Source organism: Mustela erminea, chromosome 20 (genome assembly GCF_009829155.1).
Source record: "Mustela erminea isolate mMusErm1 chromosome 20, mMusErm1.Pri, whole genome shotgun sequence".
Lineage (NCBI taxonomy): Eukaryota > Metazoa > Chordata > Mammalia > Carnivora > Mustelidae > Mustela > Mustela erminea.
The window spans coordinates 30,396,049-30,413,898 of NC_045633.1; the positions used below are offsets into that span (position 1 = coordinate 30,396,049).

At 47.5% G+C, this 17,850-nt stretch overlaps 1 protein-coding gene across 12 annotated transcripts in view; it reads left to right on the plus strand.

Moving 5' to 3' along the window:
* TRRAP (transformation/transcription domain associated protein) overlaps positions 1-17,850 on the plus strand; it is a 112,379-nt gene that overhangs the window by 33,989 nt on the left and 60,540 nt on the right. For 11 of the 12 annotated variants that reach the window (XM_032328453.1, XM_032328459.1, XM_032328458.1 and 8 more), the window contains exons 21-31: positions 858-1,058; positions 2,548-2,699; positions 3,618-3,817; positions 5,841-6,058; positions 6,171-6,368; positions 6,924-7,184; positions 7,895-8,056; positions 9,984-10,080; positions 11,406-11,527; positions 11,851-12,021; positions 15,435-15,503. In XM_032328453.1, coding sequence (XP_032184344.1) covers positions 858-1,058; positions 2,548-2,699; positions 3,618-3,817; positions 5,841-6,058; positions 6,171-6,368; positions 6,924-7,184; positions 7,895-8,056; positions 9,984-10,080; positions 11,406-11,527; positions 11,851-12,021; positions 15,435-15,503 — 1,851 coding nt within the window. The remainder of the gene's footprint in view (positions 1-857; positions 1,059-2,547; positions 2,700-3,617; positions 3,818-5,840; positions 6,059-6,170; positions 6,369-6,923; positions 7,185-7,894; positions 8,057-9,983; positions 10,081-11,405; positions 11,528-11,850; positions 12,022-15,434; positions 15,504-17,850) is intronic. The other variant, XM_032328456.1, reaches the window with a different exon arrangement.

Below are 17,850 nucleotides of genomic sequence, written 5' to 3' on the forward strand. Positions count from 1 at the left end.
CTCTCAACAGGTGTTCGTTCAAGACAAGCCTTTTTGGACCTTTTGGGATGTAAAAGAAATTGAAATTTTGCTTTAAAGAAAAGTTCCAAGATTTTATGTAGGCTGTTGCTAGGTACTAGTATCTGGCATTGTTATGGAAGATGACTTAAGAAAATTGACTTTTAGGCAGACATAGTAATTTTTAGGACTTAAGATAGTTCAGGTAAAAGAATGTGAAAACAACAAGTTCTTTGGAACTGTTGAGTGCATGTAGCCCTTAACACTAACTGTAAGGATGAGGTACACATCCTTGCCATGTGCTCCCATAACGCCGGTCCTATCATTATCCGTGTTTCCCCTCTTCACCATCCTTTCTAATGTGAGGTTTGAAATGTGTAAGATAGGTTAGCTGTCCTGTTTTTAGGAATTTGCCACATTCATACATTATAAAGCTTAAAAAAGGGACTAAAAACCTGAGAACTCATCATCAGACCCCAGGACAAGAACTTCACCAGTAATTAGCACTTCTCTCCATGCTTCTCATCCCCGCATTTTGCTTCTGCTTAAACCATATGGGCTTAGTTTTCTTGCTCCCAAGCTCTGTGACAATTAGCACATGCTACCATTTGTATTTCGGGGGCATGGAAAGACATTTATGTTTATGTGTGCATTTTCTTTAAAGACAGAATGTTCCTGGAAGGATACACAAGACTACTAACAGTGGTTTCTCCCAAGAAGGGAAAGTGCATGTTTAGGGGACAGAGATGGGAGGAAGAATTTTTGCCGTATAGTCTTTTATATAACTTTGGGATTTTATTTATGAACCACGAGAATGCATGACCTTGGGAGGATTTTAATGGAAGTGCATTGGGTTGTAGGCTTTATGGCGCACCCTGCGCAATCCTGCAGATAGCATTTCTCACGTGGCCTACCGTGTACTTGGCAAATTTGGTGGCAGTAACAGGAAGATGTTGAAGGAATCCCAGAAGCTGCACTATGTTGTGACTGAGGTTCAAGGCCCAAGCATCACAGTGGAGTTTTCCGATTGTAAAGCATCTCTTCAGCTCCCGATGGAGAAGGTAAATTTGGGACTTGTGGAAGTTTTGAGGAACTTCTTAAAGTTACTAAGCATTTCATATTAAGGATGCTGATTTCTGTTTGAAAATATATAAATAAAACATATACTTTCTTGGGAGGGGATATTTATCTTTTTTTTTTTTCTTTAAGATTTTATTTATTTATTTTTAAATTTTATTTATTTGACAGAGATCACAAGTAGGCAGAGAGGCAGGCAGAGAGAAAGGGGGAAGCAGGCTCCCTGCTGAGCAGAGAGCCCGATGTGGGGCTCAGTCCCAGGACCCTGGGATCATGATCTGAGCCGAAGGCAGAGGCTTAACCTACTGAGCCACCCAGGGGCTTCCCTGCATTTTTTTTTTTTTTTTTTTTTAAAGAAGACTTTCCTCACATCTGGGAGGAATGATACCCATCATGGATAAGTGTCCCCCTAGAGTTATTTTCCATCATCACCTCAATCATCCTGTCCCCACACTTCCTGAAGCCCATGCATTGTCCTGACCCTCCTCCAGCCTCTCACGCAGCCCCATCCCGTAGATGAGGGTCCTCTCCAGACCTCCAGCGGAGGACCCCCTCATGCAACCCCGGCCCCTCACCCAAGCCTTTCGCAAAAATACCTGCCAGAAAAACACTAGTTTCCTTCTAAGAGACCACGGTTAAAAATCGTCTTTACGTTGAAAGTCGCCGTAGTGAACATTCTGTCAGGAGCCCCTTCCCACATTTTAGGGAATTTCCTTAATACGGGATTGTTTGCTTCAGCCCTGTCAGTGGCGAGGCGGGTATTAGTAGTAAAAACTAAGGTAGCTGACAGAGCCAGAAAATGTCTTTAGAAGTGGTTTCCCCCCAAAGAAGAAACCCAGTTTTGAAGATGCGCTTCCCGGTCCTCCTGCACGCCCACACGGACTTCAGGTGTGCGAGGGTCTGGTTTCCTGGCAGCCGGCAGCCAAGGGCACGCAGCACCCTGCCACGGCTGGAGGGGCTGCCGAAGCGAAGGGAAGAAGCAGCTTGGCCACGCTGAGTGCCAGTAAATCCCCATTAAGATAATCCTACTTTTGGGCAAGTAATTGGCTCAACCTTAGCCCCTTCCAAAATTATCCCCGCAAGCCGGGGGTGACTCAGCAGGCAGCTGTGGTCATGCTCCGTGTAGCCATGTGGGGGTCTCTAGGGCAGGACTGCTGTCCCTGTCAGCCCACTGTGCTTCCTCACACACAGCCCGGGTAAATCTTGCCTCTGTCACACAGACCAGTTTTTTGGTTGATAGGTATATAATTGTCAAGACTGGTGACTGGTCTCTTGCTGTTAAAGGCGTCACATGATTGTGTGTGTGATTTTGCCCCCCCCCCGCCCCGCCCCACTAACTGAATAAGATAAAATGTGTGTGGAGCCATGTGGGTTTTCTGGAAAAGTAAAACCCTCTTATCTTCTAAAGAGAGAATTGAGAGATTGTGTAATTTCTGCATCAGCTGTAGCTTCTGTGTTTCTTTGCTGTTGTAGGCCATTGAAACCGCTCTGGACTGCCTGAAGAGTGCCAACACTGAGCCCTACTACCGGAGGCAGGCGTGGGAGGTGATCAAGTGCTTCCTGGTGGCCATGATGAGTCTGGAGGACAACAAACACGCCCTCTACCAGCTTCTCGCACACCCTAAGTATGTTGGGAATGTGGTCCCCTCAGTTGGTGCCTCTTAGGACGTAGGGGTGCAGAAGGCCTCTCAGATTTCCTAGTGCTCAGTGCATGCTCTTGCAAGTCGGGAAGTTCCGTGGTACCTGCCTAGTGGTGCTTTCCTGGGCTTTTAGAGGAAATGAAGAGAAGGGACCAGCTTTTGGAGAATTAGAGTTTACCTTCGTCGTCGTGTTCCTGATGGTTGCCTCTTCCTGATGTTGTCAGCTTCAAGAGGCAACGTTCCTGCCCTTTCCTTTCCTGTAGCTCGCGGGTGTATCCGTACTTCCTGGCACGTGGCGGGTGTTCATTGGGTCTTTGGCTCTTCTGGTCCACCGTGATCTTTTCATTCCCCAAACATTCGTCTCGGGATACTTATATTTTGCTCTTACCATTTGGGCTGTAACCATAGGTGATGGTCTTGTGTGATCGTGTGTGTATGTTTTCTTGCTGTGTTCCCCATACACATTTCACAGATGTGCAAAATGTGTATTTTCACATTTTTCATGGCATCGGTGTTGGCTGGTACGTGTGCCATCAGCGAGCTCTGTGACCTCGTCTGATTCTGTTCCCATGGGGTGATTTTCAGCACATAACGCACATATAGCTACCATTAATAGCTTTTTCTCATTTGCGTTTCCTCATTGATGGGGGTTACTTCTTAGAATTTGGTTTAGTTAGTCATAAAAGATCAAAGTAAGACATCAACTTACTTTAAAAACTGTAAAAATACTGAATCTGCCGCCGTTGTAAAATGGGTCTGATTCATCCCCTATGCTCATATGAGGTAGGACATCCCGGATGTCCCCAGAACCATCGTGATGAAATTCATCATGTAAGTGCTAATGGTGGAATCATCAGCTCAGGACTTCAGTGTTGTGAGGACGGACTGGATTTTATCTTTCAGCTTTACAGAAAAGACCATACCCAATGTCATCATATCTCATCGTTACAAAGCACAAGACACTCCAGCTCGGAAGACGTTTGAGCAGGCCCTAACCGGGGCGTTCATGTCTGCTGTCATTAAAGATCTCAGGCCCAGCGCCCTGCCCTTTGTCGCCAGCTTGATCCGCCACTACACGATGGTGGCCGTTGCCCAGCAGTGCGGTGAGTGGGGCAGAGGAAGTGCTTATGGGACTCATTGCGGTGCTTCAGAAACGCAATCAGGACATTGTGGTGTTCAGAGGAGCGGTTTGGCTGGTTGATTTTTGGCCTTTGTTTTCTTTTTTTTTTTTTCCCCTTAAAGATTCTGTTCATTTATTTGACAGACAGAGATCACAAGTAGATAGGCAGGCAGAGAGAGAGAGGAGGAGGAGGCAGGCTCCCTGCTGAGCAGAGAGCCTGTTGCGGGGCTTGATCCCAGGACCGTGGGAACATGACCTGAGCCGAAGGCAGAGATCTTAACCCACTGAGCCACCCAGGTTCCCCTGACCTTTGTTTTCTGATTTCCTGCTTACTGCAGGATAATTGCTATTTCGGTGGTGGTTCCAATAGTAACGTGAAAACTGTTACCAAGTGTCTCTGTACAGTGCACTCAGCGGAAGATTTTCACCCTTTGTTGTTCATGGAAACCGGTGGAATACTGTGGACACTCTGCCTGTGAGACAGCTTGTGGTCTCCCTCGTTGCTGGTCTTCCCTCCCTTTCTGTGCTGCTTTCCAAGGCCCATCCTCTCCCCCCGCCCTTTGGCTGGGTCCTCCCTGCGGTGCTCCTCGCTGCTGTTCCTGACCTCTGCTTTGGGGTCCTCAGGCTCCAGATGGGGAGGGACCACTTTTGTTCATCTCCTTGTTGTCTTTCTAATCCATCGCAGACGAGTGCTCTTGCAAAAGATGATAAAAGTGTCCCGAGACTGCCCATTGCTGTACAAGTTTTAGAAGTTTCTGGACACTCACTCCCGGTTTTGTAGCTCCCCCAGCCAGCGCTGGTCAGTGGACACACTCGAGCAGCGCTGCGGCAGTTTGTGTCCCTGAGGGCCCCCATTCTCCAGACGGATAAAGCCGCTTTCTCTGAGCGCTGCAGAACACTGAGAACATTCCCCCTTGTAGCTCTTCGTGCCCTTCTTGACCCGAGTAGTCATTGATCTTAGATTGTTTCTCATTGTCTCTCTGTTAACATCTTTCCAGCAGGCTTGTAAGCTTCTTGATAACAAACACCCATCTTGTCGGGTATCTGCAAGGCTTTAATTAATTGTTCTCTCTCTGAGCTGGGCATCATAGCCGGGTTGCTTTTTAATTACTATTTGTACATCAGGAATGACCAGAGTGTAGCCCACACTCATTTCTGTGCTGTGACCCTTGGCCTATTTAATGATTTTTTTTTTTTAAGGAGAACATACATGGTTCTCATCATTGTAGAGAAAATCTGAAAAGAGCCTACTATATAATAGGAAACATTCCGAAAAATAACTTTAGACCACTTAGTTTACAAGTAGTTGCAGTTTAACGGAAGTTGGCTGAAAGTACCAGTGCCGGCTTTTGTTGAGCTCCTAACCTCAAGTTAAAAAATGAGATCGTTTTGGGGCACCTGGCTTGCTTAGTGGGTGCAGCATGCGACTCTTGATCTTGGGTTGAGTTCGAGCCCTGTGTTGGGTGTAGAGATTACTAAAAAAATAAACTTAAAAAAAAAACAACAACAAACTTCTTCTTTTTTTTTTTTTTTAAAGATTTTATTTATTTATTTGACAGAGATCACAAGTAGACATGCAGGCAGAGAGAGAGAGGGAAGCAGGCTCCCCACTGAGCAGAGAACCCGAGGCGGGGCTCAATCCTAGGACTCCGAGACCATGACCTGAGCCGAAGGCAGCAGCCTAACCCACTGAGCCACCCAGGCACCCCAAAAAACAACAAACTTCTTAATGACGTGGTTTTGCTGTTTGGGAGCACCTGGGTGGCTCAGTGGGTTAAGCCTCTGCCTTCAGCTCAGGTCATGATCTCGGGGTCCTGTGATCGAGCCCCACCTCGGGCTCTCTGCTCAGCGGAGAGCCTGCTTCCCCCTTCTCTCTCTGCCTGCCTCTCTGCCTACTTGTGATCTCTCTCTGTGTCCAATAAATAAATAAAATCTATTTGAAGGACAAGAGCACGCATGTAAATAATTAGCTCTTCTTTCTCCCATTCCCGCCGCCTCTCTTCCAGGTCCTTTCCTGCTACCTTGCTACCAGGTGGGCAGCCAGCCCAGCACAGCCATGTTTCACAGCGAAGAAAATGGGTCAAAAGGAATGGATCCGTTGGTCCTTATTGATGCAATCGCTATTTGTATGGCATATGAAGAAAAGGAACTTTGCAAGATTGGGGAGGTGGCCCTAGCGGTGATATTTGATGTTGCAAGTATCATCCTGGGCTCAAAGGAGAGGGTAAGGAAGGGCTGAGGAGTAGTTGGGCTTGTTGGTGCCTGTGGGTAGTCCTTCTAGAAACTGGTTCCATGGGGGGGCTGACAGCACGGTGTGTATGTGTGTTTCTCCCCAGGCGTGCCAGCTGCCTCTGTTCTCGTACATCGTGGAGCGCTTGTGCGCGTGTTGCTATGAGCAGGCCTGGTATGCAAAGCTGGGGGGTGTGGTGTCCATTAAGTTTCTCATGGAGCGGCTGCCTCTCACTTGGGTTCTCCAGAACCAGCAGACATTCCTCAAGGCACTTCTCTTTGTCATGATGGACTTGACTGGAGAGGTAGGTAATGGGGGGCCCCAGACCTATCCAAGCGGTTCCAGAAGCTGACTTGCCAAGAGCATAGTTAGTATGAAGCCCTTCTGCTAGCCTGCTCTCCTAGCGGCCTAGAATTCCTTACCGCGTCTTTCACACGAGGACAGATCAGGACCCCCGTAGGCTTATCCTGGTTACCTGAATATCTGCGTCGATGAAGAACCGTCCCAGACCGGAGCACGTAACACGGTGCCTCTGTAGAGGGAAGTCGTCGTCCTCGCTCTTGCCTTAGGGCTAAATAGTGCACGTGCTGCAGGAGTTTCTCTGCAAGTTGAGTTTCCATGAAGCTGTGCGCAGGTGTAACGCACATAGTACGTGGTGGCCGTTTCCAGCTTCTCCATTTGGGAAATGCAGGAGTTTGTGTATGTCGCCATGTTCTTTCTGGCGTGACTACAGCAGGCTGAGGTGCCGTGGCCGCTGAAGTACTGTGTGCAGGTTACGAAGCGGTCTTGGTGAACCAGCGGGGATGGGGGTGGATCCGCAGTGACAGTCCCTTCCATTCCTTTCATCCCTGGCCCGCAGGTTTCCAATGGGGCCGTCGCCATGGCAAAGACCACCCTGGAGCAGCTTCTGATGAGGTGCGCGACGCCGCTGAAGGACGAGGAGCGAGCCGAAGAGATCGTGGCCGCCCAGGAGAAGTCCTTTCACCACGTGACGCACGACTTGGTCCGAGAAGTCACCTCTCCAAATTCCACTGTGCGAAAGCAGGCCATGCACTCACTGCAGGTCTTGGCCCAGGTCACTGGAAAAAGTGTCACTGTGATCATGGAGCCCCATAAAGAGGTGAGATTTCTGTCCCCGGAGCAAGGATAATTGGTGCAACACTTCCGAGACCTTTTTCCCTCATACCTGACTCGAAGAGGATACATAATCTGTAATTTCGTGTCCGCTTCACCAGGTGCTACTGTATATGCTCTCTTCAACCTCGGGGATGCAGAAAGCAGTGCGCTGATGTTGACGGCTGTATCCGTAGTCGTCAGCATCCAGAGAACAGAAGGCGGTTTCCCGGGTCTCTAGCAAAATCCAGTCGCTCTTCTCTTTTTTAAGAGCAGTTACCCGGCAGGGGGGTGGGTGGTGCGCAGCTGCGTGGCTCAGTGGGTTAAGCCTCTGCCTTCGGCTCAGGTCATGATCTCCAGGTCCTGGGATCGAGCCCTAAATCGGGCTCCCTGCTCAGCTGGGAGCCTGCTGCCCCCTCTCTGCCCGCCTCGCTGCCTACTTGTGCTCTCTTTCTCTCTTTCTTTATCAAATAAATAAAAATAAAAATCTTTAAAGAGCAGTTACTCGGGAGACTTCGGAGTTCAGTGTACCTGACGTGTAACTATCCACCGGCCAATTTTAACGCATGGAAGGTACCTTCCCTTCCCCAACTAAAGGGCATCCTAACCTTTCCTGTCACGGCTTTCAGATTGATAGTCGCTTTAGAATGTGGTGACGAGCAGAATTTGCTCTTCAAGGGACGGCCGGTTAGTGGTGCTTCCCCCTTGCCGCCCCAGGTCCTCCAGGATATGGTCCCGCCGAAGAAGCATCTGCTCAGACACCAGCCTGCCAATGCGCAGATCGGCCTGATGGAGGGGAACACGTTCTGCACCACTCTGCAGCCCCGGCTCTTCACAATGGACCTCAACGTGGTGGAGCATAAGGTGTTCTACACAGAGGTAGGGGGGTGGAGGTGCGGCGTGGTGTGGATGGTGATGACGTGTGTCTGGTAACCTGTCTCTGTGCGCGAAGACTGGTCAGGCAGCACTCAGAGAAGGCGCGGGTGGTGACCCCAGGGGACCGGCTCTAACCTGGCACAGCGCCCTGCGCAGGTACGTGACAGGAGGTAGGCCTGCTGACGGGAGCAGTCCTACCCAATGCGGCTGTGTTCTGAGGCCTTCTCCAGGACACCTCGCTCTGCAGAGCCTTAAGAATGTAATCTAGAGAAAGATGGACTCTGCTTTGACCACTCTCATCGGCTGGTGTCCAGAGTAAGATGGGCTCAGAGCGAGCGCCAGGGCATTGAATGTATTTGTCCCCTGAGAACGTGACGTGTGCTGTTCAGAACTTACTGCACACGAGGGCCATCATTTAGCTCTGACAGCTCTCTGTGAACTGTAGATTCCGATTATTCTCATTAGGGTAGCGGCAGATGACATTCTGCAAGTGTTTCTCTCTCTGAACGTTCTAGTATGGGCAAGTATTAGAAACAAATCGAACTATAGATACGGTCAAGTTCTAGCTATTAATTCGTAGAATGCAGTAATGGTCTGGTGCTCAATCCTAATGTGAGATTTTTTTTAAGACCCAAGGCATTGTTAGAGTAGATGGAGGCAAAAGTCATAAGGAAGCGACTTCTTTCTGATCCACACTAAGTTTGAATTTCCAATTATGGAAAATTTACCTCTTGAGTTTTTAAGTTCTATGTATTTACTTGGACATGGAATCCAATGATCACTTGGTCTAGCTTTGATCTTTTATACCTTGTTGCATCCCTTGTGTAAGAGTCCTAGTTCATGTGACCTGACAGAGGTCCTAGGAGAGCCACCAGAGAATGGGGGGAAGTTTCCCTTTGCTGGTTCCAGAGGCAGATGTATTTTAACCTTTGTGGAAAATTCCTCACTAAGCTTAAGGCCAGAACCTGGTGGTGTTGAGTGATAAATCCCGGGGGATGTAACTGGTTTCCCAAGTGTTGATCAGAGCACTAGCTATATCAGAACACGTGAGGGTCTTTTTAAAAACAAAGACTCTCCTGAGTTCTCACGTCAGACCTACAATGGACTGGCTGCAGGCTTCCCAACTGATTCTGGTGCATGCTTGCTCTGTCCAGATAGAGCTGCCGACACAGGTGTCTGCACGTGTGTGCATACACACACATGTTGATACAGGAAGAGAGTTGTAGTGATGGAGTGGAGTAAGGTGGTAACTCGAAGTGCTTTTGGTATATATCCTTTTTTGCTGTTTGAAATCTTTTACTAGGTAGGAATCTTTGAGGGAAAAAAGGTGACAGTAAAGTTTATACCGTTTCCCCAGGATGTACGTACGTAGAAGGGGAGAACAGTAGCAGAACAACACACATGATATTTTGTGTTTTAGACACATCAGTATATACTGGGGTATCATAAAATGTCCAGAAAGACAGCTACAGGAATTTCTGAGTTACGATATTCTCCGTGACTTTCAGCATCTTTCTTTGTACTTGACTGTGCTTTGTGGGGGGAGAAAAAAAAGTGTTAAGCACTCCAGGATCGAATTACAGCACACATTTGTCGGGCTCCAGCCCACGGCTCTGGAAAGCAGCTCTGAATACAGAGGGAGACTACCTGCCATCATGTTTGCAGTTCAGGTGACCCCCGGGGTGGGGAAACCGCGTTACAGTATCAGAGTGGGGGAGAAAATGTCTAAGAATTTATTTCACTGATGAGGCTGACAGTTTGCTTGAGAGGGAAGCTCTGTCACGTTCGATATTAAATTCCCCAGGGTGTGAGTTTAGTTTGTCAGTCAGTTGTGTTGCATGTGTGTAAGATTGCTGTGTTCTGTTATTTTCAAGGTTACTGTGTCTTCACAGAAAGAGCTGGCTAAATTAAGTTGTTTTATCTTTCACAGCTGTTAAATCTGTGTGAGGCTGAAGACTCAGCCTTGACAAAGCTGCCCTGTTACAAAAGCCTTCCGTCACTCGTTCCCTTGCGAATTGCGGCATTAAGTAAGTTCATGTGCGTTAAGTCTGAAACAAATCGTGGGTACAAAGGTGCAAGGAGGCAGTGGCCTTTTGGGGGGTTTTATTTTTTTATGTTCTTTCTAAGGTGGGACAGTTACATTTGTCTGTTTCTTAAACGACATGATGAGGTGTCGACGGGTCGTATAGATGGTTAGGATTTAAACAGTTGTTTACCCTTACAAACTATGTATTTTACTTTATGGTGATTAATTCAGTGCTGTAGTTCACTGCTGAATCCAGTACTGTAGTTGAAGAGCGTAGTTCTAGTGTTCGTATATTGCCAGTTCGCCCAATAGGAGGATACGGGAAGATACCCTATAACCTTCAATGGCTTTTCAGTGGTTCCATGGCATTTGAGAATCCTGCTCTCTCTAGGCTTTCATGACCAGCGTCAGCTGCATTGTTGAATTTTATTGACTTGAATTCTCACTTAGAAGCATCATTTCCCCCCACTATTTTTTTTTTCCCTGAATAAATACGCAGTAAAGTTTTTTTAGTTGACTTGGTCTTTTGCCTTGTTGGTTTCTATACTCTACGTGAAATGTTGCCAGAATCCTCCTTGAATTAGAGGTAGACGAATTGAGAGGCATACCACATTACCTGTGCTCAGGTGCAGGGCTGCGGTGTGGACGACAGCAGGGGGGTAGGGGGAGGCTCTCTGTAGCCAAGTTTGGCAGCTTTGTTCTTTGGTGGGGATTCCTTTCTTCCGGCACCTCTCATGCAATCCTGTTGGCTAATAGTCGCATTGCTCTAGAGGATTGAGGTGTGTTTCCTTTTCCAAGAGCATTTGTGTTTTCAAAGCCTTGAACTCTCCACGGTGGTTGGAGGCTGCCTGATAAGACACGGATAGCGGAAGAGAAGTCAGGCGCTGTGTGTGTGTGTGTGTGTGTGTGTGTGTGTGTGTGTGTGTGTTCGTTCGTTCCCTCCCTCAGCGCTAGAGTTCAAGGCCAGCCCTCCCTGTCACTTCGTTGTGCGTCTGTCCACAGCTCAGCCCTCCTCTCACCCTGTGTGGGGGTGACTTGGGGAAGGGGTGTCAGTGGGTGCCCCCTCTTTTCCCCCTCCAGCCCTTCTAATATCTGGACGGGGTTGTATGTGTCACGGCCTTTCTGAGACTTCTGGCTTCCCTCTTAGATAACACAAACACGTGTTAGGGGACCATGTGTTCTTTGGTTTTCCTCACGGCCAGACACTCGGCAGGTGCTTCAGTGATTCATACTTGGTGTTGGTTGGGAAGAGCCTTTAGACGAGGACATTGTTCATATATGGTTTTCAGGTTAATAATGAAAGTGTATTGATCTCTCTTCCTAAAGATGCGCTTGCTGCCTGCAATTACCTTCCTCAGTCCAGGGAGAAGATCATCGCTGCACTCTTCAAGGCCCTGAATTCCACAAACAGCGAGCTGCAGGAGGCCGGAGAAGCCTGCATGAGAAAGGTGAGTGGGTGGCGTGTGTGCGCAAATGCGCGTGTGTCCTGTCACCGGGCTTCTTCCCGATCACGTTCACCTGGTTTGTACGCCTGGAAGTCTGCCTCGCGTGAACACACACGGTAGTCCAGTACTGTCTCTGCTTGTTTCCTAGTCGCACTTGTTTAAAATATTCAACAGTAATGACGAGTCTCTGATTACTGATAAATTTTTGGAATGTGCGTGGTTAATATTCCACAAATTGGCTGCCGGAGCCAAATAAGTTTATTCTGTTATAAAGTGTATTCTCTTGGTTATTTTCCTCTGTAACTTTTCTTTTTTTTTTTAAATAGTTTCTGGAAGGTGCTACCATAGAAGTAGATCAAATTCATACGCACATGCGGCCTTTGTTGATGATGCTGGGCGATTATCGAAGCTTGACGCTGAATGTCGTGAATCGTCTCACTTCCGTCACCAGGCTCTTCCCAAACTCCTTCAATGATAAATTTTGTGATCAGATGATGGTAAGCCAAATGCATTTAAACGTAGTTAGTAGGGCGCCTGGGTGGCTCAGTGGGTTAAGCCGCTGCCTTCGGCTCAGGTCATGATCTCAGGGTCCTGGGATCGAGTCCCACATCGGGCTCTTTGCTCAGCGGGGAGCCTGCTTCCCTCTCTCTCTCTGCCTTCCTCTCTGTCTACTTGTGATTTCTCTCTGTCAAATAAATAAATAAAATCTTTAAAAAAAAAAAAAAATAAACGTAGTTAGTAATCAACCTGATATTTTAACTTATTTTTTTTAAGTAAGTAATAGATATATGTGTGTATATATACATGGTTTAAAATTTTAGGAAGTGTGAAAGGGGTACTATGAAAGCCTCCTCCCGTCCCTGTCCTCCAGCTGCCCGCCTCCCCTGCCCAGGGACCGCCAGGGGTAATGGTTTCCTAAATGTCAGTCTAGAGGTGTTTTATATTTGTTGTAGGACCTACATATATTCTTTTTTATTTCCCTCAAAAGGAAGCACCATATACACGAGTTCTTACTTTTTCTATTTGCCACTCATCATTTCAGATCAAAACAGAAGTGCTTCTTCCTTGTCTCGTGGCCGCGTACTATTTCGTGGACATGCCAGAGTTCATGGCACTGTTCCCCCACTGACGGCGTCTCGATTGTGCCCAGCCTTTTGCTATTACAGACAGTGATGTAGTAAAAAAACATACAGGAACTTTAGAAGTCTTTAGGGTTTTAAAAATTACCACGTAATTATGCAAATAAAATACCTATTTGACAGTGTTTAAATTCGAAGTAGAAGCAGGTAAAGGAGATTGAACTATTAACTGTCTTATGCATTCAGTTTTGCTTCTGGTAAGTAGAAGTTTATAAATAACTGAGGATTTCATGCTACATTACTGCAAACGTGCACGTACCTCTCATGCTTACGTTTCTCAAGTGGCCTTTGGCCATTTAGACGTCTCGGGGGAGAGGCTTCTGTCTCGGTAGCTGTGGTGCGTGTAGCGTGTGCGGAGTGCAGCTCTGTGGCTGCGCGAGGACCGCACAACTTTGTACCTCACATACGGTTTCTTCGTCCTGTGGACACCCGAGAAAGGAACAGTGACCAAAACACCTTCACTGGGAGTGGGTAGTATTGTGGTTGGCCCTTAAAATTGTAGCTGGCGTCCTGTTAGAGTGTTACCGGGAAGCAGTAGTCCATGGAATTAAGTTTTCCGAACTGGAAGGCTCTTTCCTCTTTAGCTTCCCAATGTGTGTAACCTACACGCCCTTCCAGCGTCCGCACGAACACACCCTTGTAGGCGTGGGCACGGCCCCTTCCCGACACGAGCACCTTGGATCCGTGCCACATCTGTCACGTTGCTGCTCTCTTACCTGTGGCGTGTGACCCTCACGTGCCTTCCAGGTGGCACAGCATTGTCGTTGGCATCTCTGCCCTCCCCGCTGCCATTTCTTGAGCCTTTGCCTGCCTGCCGGAGACGACGTGTTTGTGGCTATTTCACTGGCAAACCACGGGGCACCTCGTTCAGTGCTCGTCGTCTCCCCCGCGGTTAAGAGCAGCCTGGAGAGACTCCTGCCCCACCTCACAGTCCACAGTTGCCGACGTAGGCCGGGGGCTGTGTGTCTGGTTTGTCGCGGGGACGTCCCCCCCCCTTTCCTGGCAGGAGAGCTGTTTCTAGAAGGGTTAGGATTTCTCTGAAAGCAGATAGCGTTGATGTACTTGGATAAAAAAGGACTGAGTTGCCAGTTGTCCGGCCATTGTCCTCTGGCCCCCACCTTGCCCAGGTGCAGCCTGGGTCTGTGCCAACGGCGCGTTTGCAGCCGGGTCTTCTGATGTGTCCTGTTTGCGCCGCGCTGAGGTGGGGGCAGCATAGCAGTCTTTGTTTTCCCACTAGGATTTGCTTTGGAGATGAACAGGTTAAGCCTTCAGCGTGATTTTTAAGAGCCGAGACACTCTGCTGTGTAGAATTGGGCATTCATGAAGTCAACCCCCAAAATCGCCTTTTTAAAAATTCAAACTTGTTGTTACTTGACCTTGAAGTCTCTCATGTGGGTATGTGCTACTGAGCTAGAAGTGAATTTATGTAGAACGAGTGTTATTTTTTTCCTTTGTGGCATCTGAAAGCAGAGTGCCGAGGTGAAGCAGCTGGCTGCTTCCTTTGCCTTTGGTTTTGTTCCTCTCTTACCTTTGGTAAAACAGCTGTTGTGGAAAGATAGACTTTCATGAACCTAGATCTTGGTGATTATTAATATCTTTCCAGAAATTTTACTGGCAAATAGCTTAACATACTAAGTTTCTTTGAAAGCGTGTATATTTTAGTGTCTCTCAATGTGTGTTCTTTGGAACACTGGCCCCGTAAGTGTTTAGGTGGACTTAAGTCACCTGTCCCCAAGTCACCTTGACCATGGAATCCTTTTTAAAGCAGCTAACTTCCTGTAGGGCTTCAGTGTGTGAAGAACAGGTTTTGGACAGTGGGGGACATGAAGATAGTTCTGTTATTTAGATAGTCTTGTGGTTTTACCTGTAGGCTCTGAGTACTTATCTGCCAGGCTTTGCAGGACGCCGTGGCTGGAAGGCTGGCTGCCGCGTGCGTGGGCAGGCCAGAGTTGCTCTGGGCTCAGGGATCTCTCTTCTGTACTCTTGCCATAGAATACAGGGTCTTACCACACAATGATTGTCCTGCTTCTGCACAGGAGGGAATTGCTTCCTGTTCGCACTCGTTTGTGCGGCCTCTGACGAGATGGGATCCGTGCTTGGCCCATCCCCCAAGCCCCTCCTTGTTCCCACTGCTCTTTCGCCACACACAGTGGCCAGGCCTGCCTGTTGGTGGCTTTAGGGCCTTTGCATCTCCTTTTCTCTGCCTGGTGTGCTCTCTCTTGTGCTTCTGGAATGTCTTCCTCAGTAAGGTCCTCCGTGACCTTGACCGCCTTCTCCAGCTGATTTCTGTTCCTCTTCCACAACCCTTACCATGACTGTGCCACAGCCGGTGCCCATGGAGTTCACCTTGCTCTCCCCACTAGAACCCGAGCTGGAACGAGGGAAGGGGTGATGTCTGCCTGTTCACGTCTCCACCCCGGGGGGCCTAGCCTGGTGCCCGGCTCCTCAAGGCGCTGCATGAACAGGTGCAGCGCAGAGTAACGTGGTCATAGGAGCGCAGTGGTAAAATGCCGTTACCAGAATGGCCAGGTTTCAGGATGTTTCCTGTTACATCAGGGCGAATTCAGCCTTCTGCTCATAGAACATGATGCACATGCCGGTTACTCCCTCTAGTTCAATGTTCGGGCTGTTTCAGATTCGAACACTGCCATCTTCACATGGAATATGATGGAAATTAATGATTACGTATGAATTTTCATCTAAGAACAGCATGGAATTGAACTGATCACGTGTGAGAGAAGAATGTCTAAGGATGTTGTTTTTTCCAACAGCAACATCTACGAAAGTGGATGGAGGTGGTGGTCCTCACCCATAAAGGGGGCCAGAGGAGCGACGGAAACGTGAGTGACTTGTTTGCTTCTGGGAAGGGCACCCGTGCCACTGCTGTTCACAATGTTAATATCGAAGCAGCAGGGCTTTTAATTAAAATCCCGGTCAGAAACCCAGTTTATGTGATTATAGTCGTGTACGTTATTGAACATCTTTTACTAGCAATTACAGTTTGCCTTTGTTTTTCTTAATTATTGGAACATTCCTTTTTGTGTTTCTTTAAAATCTCTTTTTGTTCACTTTAATACGTTTTCGTGGATAAGAACTCTGGGATGCTTGTAATGTTAGTATTTTTAATTTTACTGGTTTTGCCGTAAAGTGTATAAAGTGTATTTTCTAGACTGTTCTTGGCAGCTGCTATTTGCATGAGTGTGCATTCCTCAGCCGTGGTTTCCCATTGCTTCCCATCATCACTGCCTCATGGAACTAAGTGTAGGTTTCAGGGCTTCAGACACTGAGGAGAACGTAGCAAAGCATCACGTAGATACTGGCATGTCTGTTGACGGGTTTGAATCCCCACCCCAACTCTTTGCCAAAAATCAAACGGCCAGTACTTGAAAACCCATTTTCATGGCTTTCAGGGAAAGCTACTTTAGGTAAATTTTTTTATGTGTCTGATGTTGGTCATTTTAAGACTTCACTCTTAAAAATAATGGTTCTTGCTGTTTTGAATCTAATCTGTGTATGTTAATACTCGTTTAAAATACTTTCCAAGTTGAGGACTGTCCAATCGGTAGGATCGTGTTTTCCCTAAGGTCCTGTTACACCTGGTGAAATTGTATGGCAGTGTCCTAACGAGGGGATGCTATAGCTCCTCAGAGGCATAATCAACGTGGCTTTTTGTCTTCCTCCGCGCATTTGTCAGATGCTGTGTTTCATCCCAACTTGGAATTTTTTTTTCCTTTGGCTTTATTATGCTTTGTTTTGGCCATCCTGTGTCAAGGTGTTTTGTTTATGTAAGTCTCAATTCCTGCTGCTTTTAAAAACAGCCAACTAAAGCAAAATTAAACCAGGATTTTACACTTTTTTTAGGAGTGTTCTACCACCATGACCTCTTGGGAGGTCTGTTATTTATACACAAAGGGAAAAATCAGGAACTCTTCGTGGGGGAGAGCAGAGTGTATATTCAAAGCCTAAACTCTTGGGAGTAGGTACAGGTATCTCCGTGCCTTTCCTCCCCGTCTCTCATCCGCTGGGTATTTTTGTTCTAAATTTTATATTGTTTTATAATCTGTTAATTTTCTGAAACGCACAGTTCTAGAATAAACATCGAACAACCTCTAGGGGGCAAGTGAATGATTTCCATTAGATCAGAAAGATTCCATCAACTTTTACGGCACGTTATTCGGAGGGCTTCTTGGATGGGGCAGAGGCAGTGGGCAGGAGACGGAGCTGTGGGTACTGGAAAGTCTTCCAGCTCCTACAGAAACGTGTTGTGACTTCCTGACCGGCCTGGGAACACCCAGCTCTGCGGGGGTGGCCTCAGGCCGTGGTGTTTGGGGTTCATGAGAAGCGTGCCCAGTTTCATTGCCTTCCCCCGAGGCCAAGCCGCCTTTCTATCCTTGAGCTCTGATCATTTTTTATGAATGTTGTTCAGGTTTGGGGATGGATCTTAGATCGTAGTCTGTCCCCATTTGGTTGACTCCCAAAATAATATTACACGATCGGTGTACCTACAACTGAAGACGTGTTAAACAGTTGACTAAAATAAAACAAATACGAGCTTTTCTGTGATGCTGTGTACCCTGAAGATCAGAGCTCTGCACGAGCACCATTTTTAGGAAGGTTTGCTGCTTAGCGTTAAGCTCCCGGGGGAGAGCTCCTGACCCCTTGCGGTGCGGTGTCTCTTGTGTGCGTACACAGCTTCCCAGAATAACCCAGCTCTCTGTGGGCAGCGTCCTAGCCTGCGGGTCCCTCCGGGGGTGGGGGCCTCACATGTGCCCCGTTCCGGGGGCTAAACCACCTGGTACTGTCCTGACCTCCGCTGGGAAAGAGGAAGAGCATTTCGTTAAAGTCAGTGCTGCACCCAAGATCGTAACTTACTCGAAACAGAAACAGAGTTTTAAATGTATTTGCTTACAGTCGTTTCTCCCCCTGGGCCAGGATTCCAAAATTCCTGCTTTTAAAATTCCTGATATAGGGAAGGGACATGCGCTGTTCCACACTCTCTGAAGGGCTCTGTTTTGACGTCTGAAGGGTGGAAGGTGTACTTTTTTGCTGCTGAGCATTTGCCAATGACTGTGTGCTTTTTGATAATTGTCTTTACTGTCTTGTTTCCCCCCCAATAATCCTTACTGTGTATGAGTATATGGGAAGTTTTTATGTAAATAACATAAATAGAAAAAAAAAGATGATTTT